The 18,028-nt window shown below is 54.5% G+C and overlaps 6 protein-coding genes across 6 annotated transcripts; 2 read left to right on the top strand and 4 right to left on the bottom strand.

The window, feature by feature from the left end:
- Positions 1–220: 220 nt before the first annotated feature.
- On the bottom strand, positions 221–1,703 carry FA10DRAFT_287325 (ERG4/ERG24 ergosterol biosynthesis protein; the record flags this gene model as incomplete). Its single annotated transcript, XM_025524137.1, has 4 exons — positions 221–504; positions 566–1,016; positions 1,084–1,298; positions 1,361–1,703. The coding sequence occupies 4 exons, from the start codon at positions 1,701–1,703 to the stop codon at positions 221–223; spliced, it is 1,293 nt and encodes a 430-aa protein (XP_025376656.1).
- Positions 1,704–2,969: 1,266 nt separating this feature from the next.
- FA10DRAFT_231679 (hypothetical protein) lies at positions 2,970–8,150 on the bottom strand (the record flags this gene model as incomplete). The annotated part of the gene is made up of 2 exons (XM_025518865.1): positions 2,970–6,423; positions 6,481–8,150. The coding sequence occupies 2 exons, from the start codon at positions 8,148–8,150 to the stop codon at positions 2,970–2,972; spliced, it is 5,124 nt and encodes a 1,707-aa protein (XP_025376655.1).
- Positions 8,151–9,774: 1,624 nt separating this feature from the next.
- FA10DRAFT_280466 (hypothetical protein) lies at positions 9,775–12,592 on the top strand. The gene is made up of 7 exons (XM_025523618.1): positions 9,775–10,293; positions 10,348–10,541; positions 10,602–11,255; positions 11,312–11,433; positions 11,490–11,908; positions 11,985–12,134; positions 12,201–12,592. Exons 1-7 carry the CDS (start codon positions 9,816–9,818, stop codon positions 12,224–12,226), a joined length of 2,043 nt encoding a protein of 680 aa, XP_025376654.1. The 5' UTR covers positions 9,775–9,815; the 3' UTR covers positions 12,227–12,592.
- On the bottom strand, positions 12,233–14,297 carry FA10DRAFT_268008 (putative VMA2-H+-ATPase V1 domain 60 kd subunit, vacuolar). The gene is made up of 5 exons (XM_025522140.1): positions 13,836–14,297; positions 13,401–13,767; positions 12,944–13,339; positions 12,574–12,868; positions 12,233–12,499 (listed from the first exon to the last, which is right to left on the bottom strand). The coding sequence occupies exons 1-5, from the start codon at positions 14,242–14,244 to the stop codon at positions 12,353–12,355; spliced, it is 1,614 nt and encodes a 537-aa protein (XP_025376653.1). The 5' UTR covers positions 14,245–14,297; the 3' UTR covers positions 12,233–12,352.
- Positions 14,298–14,445: 148 nt separating this feature from the next.
- FA10DRAFT_302785 (DNA glycosylase) lies at positions 14,446–15,786 on the top strand. Its single transcript, XM_025525169.1, has one exon. The coding sequence runs from the start codon at positions 14,503–14,505 to the stop codon at positions 15,643–15,645; it is 1,143 nt and encodes a 380-aa protein (XP_025376652.1). The 5' UTR covers positions 14,446–14,502; the 3' UTR covers positions 15,646–15,786.
- A 1,350-nt stretch (positions 15,787–17,136) lies between these two features.
- On the bottom strand, positions 17,137–17,609 carry FA10DRAFT_261265 (hypothetical protein; the record flags this gene model as incomplete). The annotated part of the gene is made up of 2 exons (XM_025520067.1): positions 17,137–17,204; positions 17,261–17,609. 2 exons carry the CDS (start codon positions 17,607–17,609, stop codon positions 17,137–17,139), a joined length of 417 nt encoding a protein of 138 aa, XP_025376651.1.
- Positions 17,610–18,028: the final 419 nt, after the last annotated feature.

Here is an 18,028-nt window from a genome sequence, read left to right as displayed (position 1 = left end):
ATTTCCACCTTACAACAAAGAGAGAGGGTCTAAGCACAGAGAGAAAGAGGACAGAGGCAGAGAAAAAGGGAGGCCATAGGCAATGAGCCAGCTCCCAATTTAAAAAGAAAGACTTGGAAGTGTAGAAGATGAAGAGGTATACTCCACGAAGTAGCTGCAGGCCAGATTTCCTGGGGACGCAGAGATTCGCCTACGAGAGCGATGGGTCGAGCTGTCCTTCTTAATAGACGTACGGAATGATCCGGCTCGGGACCAACTTCTGGTACTTGTCCCAGTCCTTTCCGTACTTTTCCTTGCACGCCTCGTCGTCGCGCAGCTGCCGATGGGTGAGGAGTACGACAAAGAAGAAGATGTAGAAGTAGGGAATCGGAGTGAGGAAGCCCGTGGGCAGGCACCAGGACAGGGCCATGATCCAGTCTCCAAAGTAATTAGGATGGCGGGAACGGCCCCACCAACCCGAAGTGATGAGCTTGCGACCAGACGATGTAGTCATAGACTTGAGGTCTGGCAAAGAAGCTTGTTAATTGCTGGGATTCACAAAGGTCGAGAGAGATAGTGTGCTCACTCTTTGGGTTGCCGCCCTTCCGGAACTCATCCTTCTCGGAATTGGCTGTCCGGAAGATGTAGTAGCCGGTGAGGTTCAAAAAGAGGATAGCGGCGGTCGCCAGGTAACCGAGTTCGTTAGGCATAAAGGCCAAGAAGCGAGCCTGAAGACTGTAGACGAAGGGCACCCACGTCAGGTCGCCGACGGAGAGCATGAAGCCAAAGCCGTCGGTGGTGATGTCCATCTGGGTGAAGATACTCTCCTCGTTGAAAAGGGCATCGACGATGTACCAAGTGTGGAAGAGGACGACGAGGACCATGCTGTCGGTCAAGCCTCCTTTGCGAGACACGTACTGGTGGCAAGCGCAGCTGAAGTCGAGGAGGCCCCAGAGGATCATGCCGGGACGCAGCTCGTTGAAGGTCTTGATGTCAAAGGAGCCAATCCTGGGGTTGAGCTCGCGGCCAATGAACCACTAAATAGGACGAGACATGAATGTCAGCCACACGCACGGAGGGTGCCTTTAGTAGAGCCGCACTCACGTCGAAGAGGTGGTTGCCTGTGTTCCCGCCCTTTGCAAGAAGCTTCTCTTCCTGGAAGCTGAGGGCGTAGACGTACAGGGACTGGATGATGGCATTGACCAACGAGGCAGTGACAAGGCCAGGCCAGTGATCGTAAAGAATGGCGCCAGCAGCAGGGCCTCGGACGTAGACGTAAGCTCCAAATGCGATGAACGAAGCAACGAGCGTATTGAAAGCTGTTGGGCAGAACGGATAAGCATTGAAATTCAGCAAAGGAGAAGACTCGCTAAGCACTCACCATTGAGCTTGTAATCGAGACGAATGCCTGTCCGGAGCTCGGAGCCCTTCACCCACTTGCCCGGAAGAATGGCCCAGCAAGCAACAACGAAGGCGTACCATCCAAAGTAGATAGCGAAAGCCGTCGTGTCAAAGATGCTCTCCCTGATGCCTTGGACCATTTGCTGCCAGATGGCGGCCGGATAGGTTGGCAGGACACTGCATCCGACCTGCTCATTGCAGAAGAAGAAGAGAAGGTAGCTGAAAAATGGCGTCGCGACCGAGACAAAGAGGCCGCCGATGGGGCCACCGAATTCGGTGAACTCCGTCTTGGGCGCCAAGATGTTCTGTTGCTTGTTCGACATCTTCGACTTCGTCGACCTGGGTCCGCCGTTGGAGGGGGATGAAGTACTTCCCGCAGAGAGAAGTGATTTCTTGGTCGTCGTGGAGCGCGTGCGACGTCGTGGAGCCGGCGTAGGTGTGGCAGGAGACGACGATGTCGAAGAGGTGGTCTTCGTCGATCCGTTTGTTGCAGGCGTCTCGGTCTTCTTGGAGCGCGAGGCTGAGCGCGAGGGTGTTCGAGACTGACCTCTGATCAGCGAAGAGTCAAGGCGAGAAGGTTTATAAGAGGTTTGTGTCAGCAATGCGGTGCAGCAAGAAGAAACATCACCCCATTTGACCCTTTGTCAGAGCAACACAATCGGTAAGTTTATCCAAGGCCACGGCATACGGCATTGAAATCCGCCTAGAACGAAAGTCGAACGATGACTACCAACACGTCACTCCGCCTCTCTCACATAAGAAATTAAAGAGTTTCCTTCCCACACATCCGTGCAGCCCAACGATCCATAAAAGCCAAAGTAAAGCCAATCAACCCTCATCGGCCCACTTCGGAGATCTCGGTCTCCTTTGGCCCCTTGTCATGACACCGCGAAGGTTCGCGCCAGCCTGACCTCCACGACTAGGCCAGATTACGGTCACATTCTACCGCTACGGCGAAGTCGATCACTCACCGGGTTTGCACCATGACGAAAAAAAAAACTAAAACCGAAAAAGACGGATGTCAATTTCAATTCTGCAATGACAAATCTGATGCACGGTGGATTTGGAAGGCACATCCGCAGCTTATGCTGTAGAGAGCGAATCGCAGGCTGTGCAAACACTTACCGAGCAAAAGAGGGAGAGGTCAGAGGCAGGGAAGGTAGTGTTGGTGTGGAGAGAAGGAGAGTGGAAAAGCCGGCTCGTCGAGGCGAGCAGAGCCTCTTGTTTATTTTTTTTTTTCCTTGGCCTTCTCAGGAGGCGGTCGCCGCCGGATCGCGACGCGTGTGGGGAAGAGACCTCGACGCGCTTGTTGCTTGCTAAGAAGCCAACCAGCCAACGTGTCTCACTTTTCTTCAGAGGATCAATATGGGCTAATTGCCATTGGATTGTGATGATGGAGACTGCGAGATTGTAGTGTACACTGTATGTGATGTTTGCTGTTGATGCTCAATGCTAAAAATGTACTGTACGGAGCTTTGGTTGTAATCTCTTCTCCATCTTCCAGATGTCTGACAGTGCGTCATGAGTAATTGGTCGAGGTTGTTAGACTGCCTAGGGCAGGTAGGTGTTCTCTTTGGTGTACTTGTAGCTCAATCGTCCAAGGCAAAGTCGTCCTCTGGCTCCGCAATCGTTCCGTCCTGACGCATGAGCTCTTCGAAAGTCATCATGTGCTGTTGAGAAAGCTCCTCGTTCCCTTCATTTGCCACGAGGAAAGCGCCCGACAGCAGCGAAAGGTCGAGCGCGGCATCGCTCTGGTGCTCGAGATCCTTGCGTTGTGCTTTGTCGGCCCCTGGACCGTACCGCCTCCTCGGCTGAGACGAGTACTTCGCGCAACGGGCCTCGGTCAGGCCGTAAAGGGCTTTGAGGTGGTTGCGAAGCAGTAATGCGATGCCCATGACGGTGGCCATTCTTGCAGCGGTGGTTGTCTTGCTAAACTTGCCTTTGCTCCCTCTTGCCATCTTCTGATTGGGCTTGTGCTCTTTGCGCTCCTCGTCTGCGTCTGCGAACCCTTCATCCGTGTCTTCGTCCTCTTCCTCGTCGCTACTTTCATCTCCGTTATTGTCCAACTCTCCCTCGATGATCTCGAGTACCTGAACTCCTGCGATCGAGAGCGTCCTCTTGAGTGTATCAACGACAAAGAACACCTCTTCGTTCGAATTGTAGTGAAGCGTCGCAAGGTTGTCCGCAACGAATCGGGCAAAGTGCACATCAGCCTCAGACGTCTTCGACTTGAGCGTGTCGACGTCGAGCGCTCTTGTCAGAGCCTTGAAGAAGTCGAGCCTCTTGTCCCGACGCTCGCCCACGAGGCTATACCACGGCTGCAGCAGTGCACATGGCCTCTGCTCTGCATCCATGCGGAAGCCTCGAAGGTCTCCTGCTCGCTGTTGCTGCCCTATCTGGTATTCAAAAGCAGTCCTGGTCATCTCCAGATAGCGCGTTGCGATGATCGAGATGTGCTTCGACCAGAGATGATCATGAAGTTGAAGTGCTCGGCCACTGATCCTTGAGTCAGCCTGAGTTTCGAGAGCCACAAGTGTCGGTACACAGTCGAGAGGATGACAGAGTCCCTGCATGACGGTAAAGTGCAGAACGTCCATGGCGGTCCTTTGCATCTGCGGTGATACAAAACGAAGGGCAGCTCCGAGCACGTGTGAGAGGTAACGTTGGATCAATGTTGCACCAACGCCAGACTCTGCAAGCTGGTCCGTATTTCCTACGAGCTCGCCCATGTCGACCCCCTCAGCAGCGGTTGTGGAAGGTCGCTTCGTCTTCGCAGGACAGCGGGCCTCAGGATCGTAACGGGCCTGTTCCGTCGACAGATACACCATGATCACTCGAAGGAGCAGGTCTCGGTCCTCCATCTTGCCATTGTCGAAGACGTCGTCCATGATTTCGAACGTGCTCTCGCGGATCATCAGAGAAGGAAAAGCTCGGAAAAGGAAGCCCATGCACTGGAGACTGGCCGATCTGAAGGCTCCGTTGCGTGCGTTGTAGAGAGCGAGGAAGGCATCAAAGACCTGATCACTGATGCAGCCCTTGCTGATCAAATCGATGTCGGAAGCGCACTCGGGATGCTCTCGACGAAGGGCGTCAACGTCGGCTTTTTCGGTAAATAACGCTGTCATGGACATGATAAGCTTCGTCGTGACGTCGAGTTGGGTCATGGCTCCCTTCTCCACCATCTGTCGAGTTCTGTCGAGGCGAGTCAAGCAAGCCTGCAAAGACTTTGCCACCATAGCAAAGTTGTGCGTATGAGTCTTGATCACAGTGCAATAACAAGCAATGAGCTCCTGGAGAACGCTAGATCCGGGCCGATTCGGCGGTTTGCTGACGAGAGGTGTGAGTGTACGCTGGAGATCTTCGGCAAATTTGAGTGCAGTGCGAGGCATGGACGGTAGGCAGGAACCGAAGATCTTCAGCAAGAGCTCCATGACCAAGACGTCGGTGTTACTCTCGGCGCTCTTGAGATAAGGGACCAGCGCTTTAGCCTTTGTGATGGAGAGAATCGTGGGGTTGCAATGGACAAAAAGATGAACTGTCTTGACCCGATTGACAAAGCTCTCGGTCTCAGCTTCTTCAGCGGCCACCAGGGAGTCGATCATGGCGTCGTTGAGGATGCGCATGTTCGCCGTGAGCATGCTGGCCTCGCCTTCGCTCAGCTTCTTGAATAGGCGGCGGAAGATAGACTCCAGGGGTGACGGCCTCTCTTGAAGCTTCGCTGTGACTGATATGATCGTCTCGAGGCAATGTTCCGTACCAGGCACGAGCCCGTTCCTGTCCAGACCTGATGATCTTGGCTCTGATGGCTCCGCTGTGGGCATCTCGCTACCTGCATTCCGAGCACGCATCTTGGCTGGCGAAGGTCTCTCGGAATTTGGACCGAGACCAAACCAAAGTCTGCCGACGATGTCGACTGCCATGTCTTGAACCGTATCGTCTTCGTCATTGACACAACGGATAATTAGAGCGATGGCCTCGAGCCGGATCTTCTCTGAAGTCGTCTTCTCGTACACGCTCTCGAGAGTCATTAGTGCCCGTTTGCGCACTGCCAAGCCGGTGTCGAAGATCCTTTCAAAAATTACGGTGTGATCACTTTCGATGTTCTCGACCTTCGACAAGGCGTGCTTGCTCAAGAGGGCGAGCGCCGCCTCGCGTACACTGGCACTCTCGTCACGGACACGAAATTCGACGAGCTGACGTACGCTTGGGTCATCAAGGAGATGATCGTCGACAGCGCTCACGCTATTGATGCCCCGCAGCGCCTTGTTTCGATTGCTGATGACGTTGTCATCGAGAGCCAGGAGTAGCTTTGCGCGAAGAAAGTCGTAGGAAAGGACAAACGACGTTGTGTGAACTAGCTCTTCGGCAGTCTGTTGAGCGGCCGGGTAGTCATCCTCCGACCTTGCTTTGAAGACATCTGCGGTTGTGCTGTTCGCTGTCATGAGACGAGACCTTGCCGAAGCGACACGGCCCATGCAATGGTGAAGCGCGTGGACCAGTCCTCTGAGACGTGTAGCATCCGACATTGCCATGGAGAAACCATCGTCGTCGGCCTCTTCGAGAAGATTAAGTGAGTCTGTCTTGCCGATGAGCGAAGAAGACAACTCGCACGCCCACTGCGCATACACAAAATCGACTGCCGTCTCGCTGGCCGGGTCGTCGTTCCCAGTACGTGCAAGATAGCCGATGACGAGCTCATACGCATCGTTGATGGAGTCGAGACGATCGCCACTCTCTGCTTCTTGGATTTGACGAATGCTGCAGAGTGCCTTGCCCTCTTCCTGTCGAGCGATGCGGAGCTGCGACTCGCGCATGCGCGCTGCTGTGCTGCCGAGATGCTCGATAGCGATTCCTCGTGCATCTTGGGCAGCCTTGGGATCGTCGACAAAGGCCGACAGACCTCTACACACTTGGCTGAGAAGCAGCGCCGCGGCGGGCCATTGTGGCAAGAACATCGTCGTCTGTAGATCGCCCACGAGCTGCTCGAGAATCGCAGCGTAGCTGTTGTCGGTCGACGATCTTGTGGCTTTTCCGGTGCTGATCCTAGAGTGGAACTCACGGTCAGCTTCAGAAACACACTCTCCCCCCATCCTTGCTTACCTGTTCACGAGGTAGTTGGCGACGGCGAGGGCAGCCTGATTGGGGCCTTCGAGCGCATTTCTCAGAGTTTCGAGATCGTACGAGGGAGAAGTGGTCGCTCTGTCGAGCAGCATATGTGCCGTGTCGACTTCCATCTCTTCTGATTCATTAAGACCTTTGTCGAGGGTCAGCATGTCACTGTCGTTGTCCTTCGGGTCGCCATCCAACCCATGGGCAGCTGACTGAATGAGGTGCAGCAAGAGAGCAGTGACAGAGCTAATTGTCTTGCCATTTCGTAGAACATGCTGTCTCCTCGTCCTCTTGAGATCGGGAAGCTTCGTCAAATTCGCCAGAATCTCTTCGATGATCCATTGACGCTGCTCCTTTTGACGCGCAAAGATGCGGCGAAGGAAGTTCAAAGCCGGTAACCTGAGGCTCTTCATTGGCGAAACTCCGCTCCCAAAAGCAGCCAGTGCCGTGCGGCCCCTGTGCGCCGCCTTTGAGGCCTCACTTGTTCCCGCTCCGCTTCCTGCATCCGGCTCGCCAGCAAAGAATGGTCCGATGGCCGCGTATACTGCATTGTTGACAATCGTCTCGGACATGACGAGCGAAGGCATCTGTATAAGCTTGTGCGCCTGAGAAAAGGCTGCACACGTCTGCTTGAACAGCTGCTCGAGATTGTTGGCGCATCTGACCGCATCGCCATCCCTTTCGCCATTTTCGTCTTTTTGTTTCCTTCCTTTTGGTTTACTGGGTGCCAAGGCCGATATGAGCGTGTCAATGCTGGAGCTGCCCTTGGACGTTGAACCATTGCAAGCGTCAACGAAGGGCAGAATGACGTGGTCAAGAGCTGCCTTGACAGCTTCGAAGCATGGCTGGATAGCGTCCTCGGACAGAAGAGGCTTGGCCAACTCGTCGCCGGCCATAATGGAGAGAATGCAATTGGCGCTGAGCACGCTGTATGCAAGCTTGCCGAACTTTTCACTTAACTGGCCCAGCGTCTCAGGCTCGTCTGCGACGCCATCACCGTTGGCGCACGTTGGTCCTTCCTCATCGATATCGTGCGTAAGTGAGAGATCCTTGCCCTTCAACTTCTTGCTACCCTTTGTGTTTCCTCTGGACTGTCTGCCTGTCAGAGTCGCAACAGGTCTGCGTGCTTCCTTGAACGGTTCTAATCCTTCGGCCAGCTTGAGTCCACGCTCCAGGATCCTGAGAAGACGACCGACTTCATGGATGCTCAGATCGCGAAGGCGAAGAGGTCCCTCATTACTGTCTTCCAGGCGAGTCGAAGTGGCGTCCGCCTTGGAACAGGACCAAGTTGTCTTGAGGACCTTGAAAATCACATCCGACCGAAGCACGGTGTGGCCATCGATAACGGCGAAAAAGGCAGCACACTCTGGGGGTGTCTCTCCCTCTTCCCTGTCGTCGGGCTCAATACATGCGTCATCGGCCTCAAAGAGGTCCGTCATGAGCTGTTGGAGCTTCTCAATGGGTGTGCGCTTTGCTGAGGTCTTTACCAGTTTCCTATCTCCGGAGACTTTCTTTGCTGGAGAGTCCGGAGCTGATGCTGCAAATTCAAGGGCATCGACGAAGATGACATCGCTACTGCCACTTCGACTTCGTTGCTTGCGGTGTAACCCGACAAACTGAATCTCGTCATCCTCGAAGTAGTCGCTGCTGTCGTCCTCCATGTCGCTTCTTTCCCTGGCGCCCTCGTCCGCTTTCAGGAAAGTGAAAGTGGAGCGAGCCTTGGTGCTCGAGACGCTCTTTTCGTTTATCTGCGGGGCAGACGGTGGCGTCGGGTAGACGGCAGGTGGGAGGCTATCGATGACGATTTCCACTTCTTGGGCAGACGCTTTGCGAGCCCTCTTCGAAGCGCGCTTGGCACTGCGCTTCTTTGCAGGGCTGTGTGTGATCTTGACGATCCTAAAGTCGTTCTCGGAGCTGCCTGTATGCGCTTCACTTTCGTCTTCGCTCGACTCGACGGCATGTGCTTGCTTCTGACTTGGTCGTCTGAGGTCCATGTCGTCGCTTTTGCCTTGGTGCAGAGTCAAGTCCTTGACAGCCTTCCTCTTGTGAAAGAGGGGACTTTGCTGGAGGTGGTGCAGACAGGTAGGGGAGTGGGTTGACGGTCGACTGCCTCCGGACGAGGAAGATGCCGCTCCGAGTGAAGGAATATCAAACCTTTGGTCAGGCCAGAGGAGCGGAGGGAGGTCGGCGTCAGCGGTGGTGAAGGAAATGGGGAGAGTGGGCCTAGGACCTCTTCTTGAGCCATCTTGTTTGCTGGGCTCCAATGCGCGCCGAGTGAAATCATCACCAGGGAGACCACAGCGCCGCTCTGGGACCAGAGTGGAGGTGTGAAAGAGAGCAGGTGTCGAGGAGCCGGGCCGTTCGTTCGGCACAGGACTCTGCAGAGATTCAATATCGGAAGAAGGCCCTGAGATCAGAGAGCCAGGCGTCGAGGGTGATCGCGAGAAGGCGCGTGAGGGTGAAAGTGTCGGAGATGGTGAAAACGCGTACTGAGCGCGCTCCCGCAAGAGGGCTGCGTCATCATGATAGGCCGTTCCACCAAATGTCTCTTGACTCTTGCGATACGCTGGTACGCCTAGCCTGAAGGAACTCTCTATCTCTTTATGTTTTGATGAGGATGGCATCCTTTTGCGAAGGACACAAGGATTCTTATCAGCCGACTGACTTCATCATCAGCCCCCCTTCCGCCCCAGTCTCGACTCACCTTTGCGCCTCCATCGCGTTTCTGGCTCGCTTCCTCCCATCCATAGAGCTGCCGCTCGGAATTGGCAGCCCCTTCGCATTGGACTTTGGCCTGTTGCCAGCTGTCCTTCTCCGAGCAACTGTTCGGCTGGCCACCTTTTCCGGCGCAGATGACTTGTTCTTACCAGATACCAAAGCAGGAGTCTCCTCGAAAACGATATCCGATCTCGTTCCTGCTGAGCGGAAATGAGTTTCCATTGTAGAGCCTACATGCTCAATCGCTCTGAACCTACCTTGTACTGCTGAGCCGACATGCGCATTGCGAAGCTCACCAGTGCGCCTGGTTTTGGCCGACGACGATCCGTAGAAAGAAGACGGCGGTACTGGAATGTCATTGATGAGCCGCCCCATAGCGAGGAGGTTTGAGAGAGCCTGTCGCCCCCTCGGCTGTCGCGAAGTCGAGTCGATGGGTGGGTGTGGTGTGGTGTTGTTGAATGCCTACTCTGGCTTTCTTCTTCGAAATAGGCGTGGCTGGAAGACGCGCGCCTCTTTCACTAGACGCGTCGTTAGTGACAATTCTTGTCTGTCATTTATTTCGCCTCTCCTCCATCTTCTTCTCGACGAGACTGGATCACGGAGATTCCATGGCAGACGAGGGCGTTGAGGGAGTAGCGACTGTCACTTCAAAACGCAGCGCGAGTCCCGAAGATGCTGCTACGGCATCGAAGAAGCCCAAGCGCAGCGCGAGCGATGAGGAGGCAGAAGGCCAGACGTCCGAGCAGACGAAGCTCGTCGATGGAGCAGCCGCCTCTTCCTCAGCGTCTGGCCGCGACAAGTTCTTTCTAGACTCGTTGCCCTGCGCATCCCGCTACATTCGATCTCTTATGCACCGGGACACGTTGACTTTTGTGAAGGTGACGCCGCACACCAACTTTGTTCTCACAGCGTCGCTTGATGGGTTCGTCAAGTTTTGGAAGAAGCAGGAGACGGGCGTCGAGTTCGTCAAGCAGTATCGCGCCCACCTGGCGCCGGTGACGGGTCTTTGCGTGAGCGCGGATGGAGCCTTGGCTGCAAGTATAAGCAGCGACGGGTCGTGCAAGGTATTTGACGTCGTCAATTTCGGTGAGAGCACGCCTTTACAAGAATGGAGCGAGTGTATGCTGATGCTACCGGCAGACCTCATCAACATGATTAAGGTCGATTACACGCCGAGGACCTGCTCTTGGGTGCATCGAAGAGGAAGAGCAGACTCAATACTGGCCGTCTCAGAAGAAGGCTCGCCCACAATCAGACTCTACGATGGGCGCGGTGACGGATCTCCAAGAGCGACGATCGAGAGCCTGCATCGGGCGCCCTGTCATCTCCTTGCTGTGGGTGTCAGAGACTAGGTGCGGCTGAGAGATATTGGCAGCTAATTGTCTCAAACACAGTATAATGAACCGTTTGACTGCGTTGTCTCTGCCGACGTGGGTGGCATGGTAGAATACTGGTCCCCAACGGAACCTTACGAAGCGCCCAAGGGCAAAGGGCTTTGGGAGTACAAGAGCCGGACCGACCTGTTCGACTTCAAGAAAGCCAAATCTACCCCAACCTCACTGGACTTTTCGCCCGACTCGTCTAGATTCGTGACGGTATCGACAGCAGACCGACAGATCCGCATCTTTGACTTTGCCAGCGGAAAGTTGCTACGAAAGTACGACGAAAGTCTCCAAGCGGCTCACGACATGCATTCAGGCAAGGTGAACGAGTCTGAGCCATCGGAGCTGGGTGGTGCGCTACAGCAACTCCAGGTGCAGCTTGATGATATGGAATTTGGGCGGCGACTGGCCCTCGAGAGAGACCTCGACGCCAGTGCGCAAGACGCGGTCGGCAATGCAGTACGAGCGGCGTCGGGGGCTTGCAGCGCCAATGTCGTCTTTGACGAGAGTGGGACCTTCATCCTCTACGGGAGCATGCTCGGCATAAAGATCATCAATACGAAGATCAACGAAGTGGCGCTGATCCTGGGAAAGGACGAGACGACAAGGTTTCTCAACGTGAGCCTGTTCCAAGGTGTGGCCAACCGAAAGAAGGCAAAGAGCATTGTGAGCTACGCTGTCCACCGCACACTTCTTTCGCGAGACTGACCCCAATTTTTAAGGCGCTTGCGGCTTCCGAGAACCCTCTCTTGGCCGCCAAAAAGGAGGAGCACGACCCAACGCTCTTCTGCACCGCCTTCAAGCGAGCTCGTTTCTACATGTTCTCGCGCCAGGAGCCCGACAAGTGTGTTCTCCTGTTCTGCGCCCACGTCTTCCCTGTATGCTGATTCTTGACAACAGTGACCCACGATCCAAGTCCGGTGCCGAGCGAGACATCTTTAACGAGAAGCCGACTCGCGAAGAACAGACGATTGCCTCTTTGAATCCGCTCAACTCGCGCACTGGCCCGGGGCGGTCTAACGTGTCGCAGACGGCTGTGCTGCACACGACGATGGGCGACATTCACCTCCGCCTCTTTCCCGAGCAGGTGCACAAGACTGTCGAAAATTTCGTGGGCCTCGCCAGAAAGGGCTACTACGACGGCGTGCTGTTCCACAGAGTCATCAAGAAGTTCATGCTCCAGACTGGTGATCCCTTAGGAGATGGGACGGGGGGCGAGTCATTGTGGGGCCGCGAGTTCGAGGACGAGTTTGTGAGGGAACTCCGACACGATCGTCCATACGTGCTGAGCATGGCCAATGCAGGCCCAAACACCAATGGTCAGTTCAGTGCGGCTTTCCCTCTACCCGACGTTGTGGACTCTTTCGAACTGAAGCGTGCGTCTCTCAACTACAGGGAGCCAATTCTTCATCACGACGGTCCCGGCACCCTGGCTGGATGACAAGCACACAATCTTTGGCCGTGCTTCGGCCGGCTTCGATGTTATCCATGCCATTGAAGCAGCCAGAACGGATCGGAATACAGACAAGCCGAAAGACGACATCAGTGGGTCCCTCTCGTCTTCTATCGTACCTGGAGCTCTTCCAAAGCTGACCTCACCCTTCCCACCAGAAATCATGAATGTAACGATCGGCTGAAAGATGTACTCAAGCGCAGCATTCTATTCAAATATTCCATTGAAGCTGGGAGATAGACGAGAGAGACTATCGGAACACAAGAGAGAAGGGCGGTAGGCGTGGAATATCGAACCAACATCGGACCCATCAGTTGTCATCGACGAGCTTTGCGTCTCCGTCGCGCGTCGACTTGTCCTGCTTCTTGTTGTCATCCGCCTCGGCCAAGGCCCGTTCGGACTCGGCGGCCTTCTTGAGCGAGCCCTGAGCCCTGCGGCCGTAGTACTCCTTGAGAATCTTTTCATCAAAAGGTAGAGCGAAGGTCTGTTAGCGGATCGGGATCTCTTGTTCTTCACGCATGCACAGCTTACCTTGGGGTTGATCCGAGTGAGCATCTCCTTGGGCAGCATTCTCATCAAGCTCCAAGCAATGTCGAGCGAGTCGTAGATCGTTCGGTTCTCGTACGCGCCCTGGTTGATGAAGCGCCTCTCAAACGCCTCGAGGAACTCAAGGCTGAGCTTGTCCTCTGCCGAGAGTGCATCCTCACCGACGACAGCCTTCATCGAAGCGCAGTCCCTGCCCGTGGCGTACAGGGCGTAGAGCGAGTTGGAGACGTCGCCGTGGTCCTTGCGCGTCATGCCCTCTCCAATGGCCGACTTCATCAGACTGGCAGAGGTCGGATATGAGAGCGTCAGTGAGCTTGCAGCAAAGTGAGGTGAGGTATTCGGGGAGAGTACTCACCGGCTCAGAGAACCGAGGACCTGGATCGGGGGGTAGATCTGCCGGTTGTGCAGCTGCCGGTCGACGTAGATCTGCCCTTCGGTAATGTAGCCAGTCAAGTCGGGAATCGGGTGCGTCATGTCTTCGTTCGGCATGGTCAGGATGGGAATCTGGGTGATGGATCCGTTGCGACCGGCCACACGACCGGCGCGCTCGTAGATGGTCGACAAGTCCGTGTACATGTAACCAGGGTATCCACGACGACCGGGAACCTCTTCACGGGCGGCAGAGACCTCACGAAGGGCATCGGCGTACGACGTCATGTCGGTCAAGACGACAAGGACGTGCTTCTCCAGCTGGTATGCATAGTACTCGGCCGTAGTCAGGGCCAGTCGAGGCGTAATGATACGCTCGATGCTGATAAAAGAGGGGGTTTTAGTCGACAGATTGCACGCCTAAGCCTAGAAGGGGGACTCACGTAGGATCGTTTGCCAAGTTGAGGAAGAGTGTGACTCTGTCCAGCGAGCCATTTTCTTCAAAGTCCTGCTTGAAGAAGCGTGCCGTCTCCATGTTGACACCCATGGCCGCAAAGACGATGCTGAAGTTGTCTTCGTGATCGTCGTGGATGCCCTTGGAAGGCTTTGCACTTCCTCCTGCGTCTCCCTTCTTGACCAAGCCCGCCTGCCGGCAGATTTGAGCCGCAATTTCGTTGTGCGGCAGACCGGCAGCGCTGAAGATGGGGATCTTCTGGCCACGAGCGATCGAGTTCATGGTATCGATGGTCGAGATACCAGTCTGGATCATCTCCTCGGGGTACACCCGCGCGTACGGGTTGATGGGGGAGCCTGCAAGATTTGATCGCAAGGGGTGAATCGACAGCAACATAAAAGCAACACAGTTCTTTTAAACTCACCATTGATGTCGAGGTAGTCCTCAGCAAAGACCTTGGGTCCCTTGTCAACAGGTGCACCGGATCCGTTGAAGATCCTTCCGAGCATGTCCTCGGAAACGGGCAGCTTCATGCTCGAGCCTGTGAACTCGATGTGCGTGTCCCTGACGTCAATACCGCTTGTCCCCTCGAACACCTGGACGACAGCCTTGGATCCCGACACTTCGAGCACCTGGCCGCCTCGTCGGGAGCCATCGGGCAAGGTGAGAGAGACAATCTCGTTGTACGAGGGGAACTTGACATTGTCCAGTACGACTAGGGGGCCATTGATGGCTGACACTGTCCGATAATCAAGGCGTGGCTCAACACTGTAATTCTGAACAGCAGCCTTTGAGTTGAGCTCAAAGAGCTCGCGATCCGACATCTTCGACATGGTGACTGTCCCTGTGCTGCCTGCCGCACCTAGGTGAAGAAGAAAGGAGCGAGTCGAAAAGGAGACGTCGAGGTGGAGAGAGGGGGTCAGTCTTCGACGCCAGCCAAGGATGAAGCGAAAGGGGTGACGGACAAACACGTGGTCAGATTTCGCACGGGTCGCATTGACGTGAGACCTTCCTCTCTGATTTGCCAAAGTTAGATACGCGTTAGACGACACTGACGTCCACGCAGGGCGGTGGGCCGGGCAAATCGCAGGATGCCCGTCTCGCGAAGGGCGAGAAAAGACCTGACGATTGAAGTGAAGTCGGAAGATCCGCCGGCTCAGTTTCCTCCCTCGTTGCTGGAGTCCTTTCGATTCCAGCCTCAAGGCAAGCCAAGAGCCCAAAGGGCGAACTATTCTGGTGCAAAGCAGGCGACTCAGCGTAGAACGAATCTCCAGTGCGACGTCAAGCCATTCACTGCCGAAACAGCAAAAGCAGGTGGGAGGCTGAAAAGCTCCAAAGCCGTTGAAGCACTTAAGCGAGACGAGGCAGAAGGCGAAGAAGAGATCTTGCCGCCAGTACCTGATCTCGTCAGAGAAAGATGTGACATCTTGGTCATCGGCAGCAATCCTGGTCGCCAATCTAGTCGCAGCGGCCACCATTTTGCACATCCCTCGAACCACTTTTATAAGGCTCTTCACCTCTCTGGACTGACACCGGTCCGTGTTGCGCCTCAGGATGACGCTGTGCTTCTCCATCAGCCTCCGCCATACTACTCGATCGGTCTTACGAATCTAGCCTCACGACCGTCAAGACTTGCCGAGGAGCTGAGCGCATCTGAGAATGCCAATGGAGCAAAGGTGCTGATCGATCTTGTCCGGCAACATAAGCCAAGGACAGGAATTTTCATTGGTCTGGGTGTTGGTCGAGCATTCGTGACCGCGATACGCAATTCGGACAAGCTAGCAGAGAGACGCGAGGTAGCCGACGAGCGTCGCGTTGTGCTCAGCATTCCGAAAGGGATCCCGACGGTTACCGACTCCATTTTGGGAAAAGGGGTTGGCTTGATGGCAGTAGCAATCGGTCATGCAGACGACGCAGAAATCGGCAAATCCGCAGGAGGCCTTGCGACTGGGCTGACAAGCATCGGGGCAACATTGCTCTTTTCCATACCCTCTACGAGTGGTCGCGTGACAACGCACCAGCTCAAGGACAAAGCTGAATGCATGGCCAGACTCAAAGCTCTCCTCGACCAATCCTCTGAGATCCATTGGAGAAATGCAGAAGCTTCTGTCGAGAACTCAGAGGGAAAGGAGCGGTCAGATGACAGAGATGACGACCACTTCAAGCTGTTCGAGGTACGGGTCATACAGGCCTTAGATAAGAAGCGAGATCTCAAGTACGACGTTACTTCATGATATGTAACTCAATGACAAATGCATGATCTGACTACGATGTGGTTATTTAGTGGCTTCTTCAGTCGTCATCAGCTTGGGGTGGCGATCTTTTCTAATTGACCCTCGATCCTCTCCTCCCTTTCGCCACTTTCAAATGATGATGCTTCGCTCTTTTTTTCGTGCCAGTACTCGGGCGGAAGCAAGAGTCTCGCTTTTTCGAAAAGTTCCAGGATTCCACTTAATCTTTCATTTTCCCGGGCAAATCTGAACACATCGTTTGTGTCCTTCTGCGTCCATGGCATGGGTGAACGCCTCTTCCGTCCTTCCTTCCGTCCTTCCTTCCGTCCTTCTTTCTCGCCTGAAATTCGCTTGTGCAGCCGGACTCTCAGATTTCTGTAATCCGCATAGTCTTGTCGACGTCTCTCTTGCTCGGGCGTAGCCGTGTGCCCCTCGGCCACCTGCTTTTTGGTCGGCCCATGGCGTTTAAAATCATATTGCCGTTCGCTTAGTATCCTGCTCTCGGGGTGCCTGTGCCGAGACTCTTTCTTGTGTTGCGCTTTAACGAGCCGAGCGTAAACCTCCATGTCGATTAATGCTTTGTCCACCACTCTGAGCTTATAGAAACTGTTTCCACTTTGGGACTCGTCGCTATCGACAGCTCGCTGCTTGGCGTCTCGAAGCGCATTGAAGATTGCTCTTGTAAGCTGTTCTTTTTGGTCTTGGGTTGACGGTCCTTGATGAATTTTTTTTTGGAAGTCACTGACGACTTTACTGGTGAGCTTTTCCATCTCTTTATCAAATTTTGATTTCTCCCTTTGGAGCTCAGAGTTCGCCGACTTTTTCTTCTTTTTGGGTGGATGGTCATTGGGAGAGTCAGTCGAGGAGCCTGTCGTCTCATTCGGCGAAGCTGGATCTTCATATTCAAGCCTTTCTCGTGGACGCTTCCACCCTGATTTAGGGCGTCGAGGGATAGCAGGATCTCTCGCTAAACCTGAAAGATTCGAGTTGAGTGTAGGTGCCTTTTCTTGATTGGTACCCATAGACGTCTCGCCGTTATATGACATATTGTTTCATAGGGCTTTCTCGTGCTCCCAGCGTGTACCTGGATCACCTCGGGAGGTGTGATCGTGTTGAGAAGACCGATGTAAGCTAGGCTTGGTCGAGACGAGCGCGGAGATAGAGGAAAACTTCCTTTTCTTCTTAGAGGCCTGTCCTGGGCGAACTGTCAGATCGTGGTGGCCTTTCTCGGCCTGGTGCTCGTGGTCTTTCTTGTTCCCCTGACTAGAGCCTTTACTCGTATCGCTTTCTTCTAAGACATCCGAACCATCCATCCTCGACATCCGCCCTGTCTTTCTGTGCCCATGAGGTGATGTCTGTTCTTGCGACGATAATGCGTCAATTTGCTTTTCAATACCCGAGCTGTGAACGAGTGCTGATGAAGAACTGGCTCCATGTCGGCGAGTGTTATATGTTGCGATCTTGGAGGACGATTCTACCTTTGACTTGAAAGCATCAGGCGTCGTCACTGCCTTTGAGAGGAATGACCGAGTCCGCGCGGTCAACGAAGCGTGCTCGTGATGCTGGTGACTTTGGCGTAGATCCAGATGACTGTCGGAAGAGTGAGATGATGACAAACTTCCTCGAGACTTCCGGTCTTCAGACTCTGCTGAAGATGAATATGTCGAGGGAGCATCTTCTGGCTTCCACTCCTCAGCAAACTCTGATGAAGGGGGGTATGTCGAGGAAGGGTGTTCCAACATCCATTCCTCAGACTCTCCTGAGGACGAATATGTCGGGGGAGGGTCTTCCGACTCCCCGTCCTGCGAGGGGTGGTTGGCAAACCAGTGGTCGACAAGCTGCTTCCTGTGTCTCTCCTTAGTTCTCGCTCGCTTGACCAAATTCGCCTCGCCGTCTTCTTCAGCGCTAGCCACAAGAGTGACAGCGTGGAGAAGAATGAGGATGAAGAGGAAGGGCGAGAACTTCATGGTATCCACGGAAGGAGAGAAAGAGAAAGAAGTCGGTTGTCTCGTAGCATGTGTGGGCTTAACAATTTCATCCAAGTTGCAGAGCATAAGCGAGACCACAAGCAAACTGATAACGTTATCGCACTCGCACTCTGCTCGGCTCGTCGGGCATATTCACCCTGACGCCCCTGCTGCGTTCAAGGGGCATCCACGGCTAGAGGCAGTGCATTAACGCGGTGAGAGTGCCAGAGTCCGGAGGTCGCCCCGGCAGCTCAAGCCTCTCTCTCCCTCTCTCTCCAGTGTTCCCAATCATCAGTCTCCTTTTCCACAAACACGGCCCATGCTGGGTAGTATACTTTTGATGGCTGGTCTGCCCTAATTGCATGGCTTGTTCCAAGCCCAACTCAGGAAAGCAAGCAGGCCGCTCAAATCGGCCGACA

The sequence above is a fragment of the Acaromyces ingoldii genome (genome assembly GCF_003144295.1).
Source record: "Acaromyces ingoldii strain MCA 4198 unplaced genomic scaffold FA10scaffold_4, whole genome shotgun sequence".
In the NCBI taxonomy this organism is placed as follows: Eukaryota; Fungi; Basidiomycota; class Exobasidiomycetes; order Exobasidiales; family Cryptobasidiaceae; genus Acaromyces; species Acaromyces ingoldii.
The sequence above is the reverse complement of the archived record's forward strand: the minus strand, read 5'-3'. Positions and strand labels throughout refer to the sequence as shown.

What these genes read in the sequence shown, in the direction of transcription:
- FA10DRAFT_280466 (XM_025523618.1), top strand. Translation starts at nt 9,816, where the DNA reads ATGGCAGACGAGGGCGTTGAGGGAGTAGCGACTGTCACTTCAAAACGC. An exon ending in CGCCCTGTCATCTCCTTGCT is followed by an intron (nt 10,542 to 10,601) that starts GTGGGTGTCAGA and finishes TCTCAAACACAG; the next exon opens with TATAATGAACCGTTTGACTG. An exon ending in TGCAGGCCCAAACACCAATG is followed by an intron (nt 11,909 to 11,984) that starts GTCAGTTCAGTG and finishes TCTCAACTACAG; the next exon opens with GGAGCCAATTCTTCATCACG.
- FA10DRAFT_268008 (XM_025522140.1), bottom strand. Translation starts at nt 14,244, where the DNA reads ATGTCGAAGATGTCGGATCGCGAGCTCTTTGAGCTCAACTCAAAGGCT. An exon ending in AACTTGGCAAACGATCCTAC is followed by an intron (nt 13,340 to 13,400) that starts GTGAGTCCCCCT and finishes CTCTTTTATCAG; the next exon opens with CATCGAGCGTATCATTACGC. An exon ending in GTCCTCGGTTCTCTGAGCCG is followed by an intron (nt 12,869 to 12,943) that starts GTGAGTACTCTC and finishes GACCTCTGCCAG; the next exon opens with TCTGATGAAGTCGGCCATTG.
- FA10DRAFT_302785 (XM_025525169.1), top strand. Translation starts at nt 14,503, where the DNA reads ATGCCCGTCTCGCGAAGGGCGAGAAAAGACCTGACGATTGAAGTGAAG.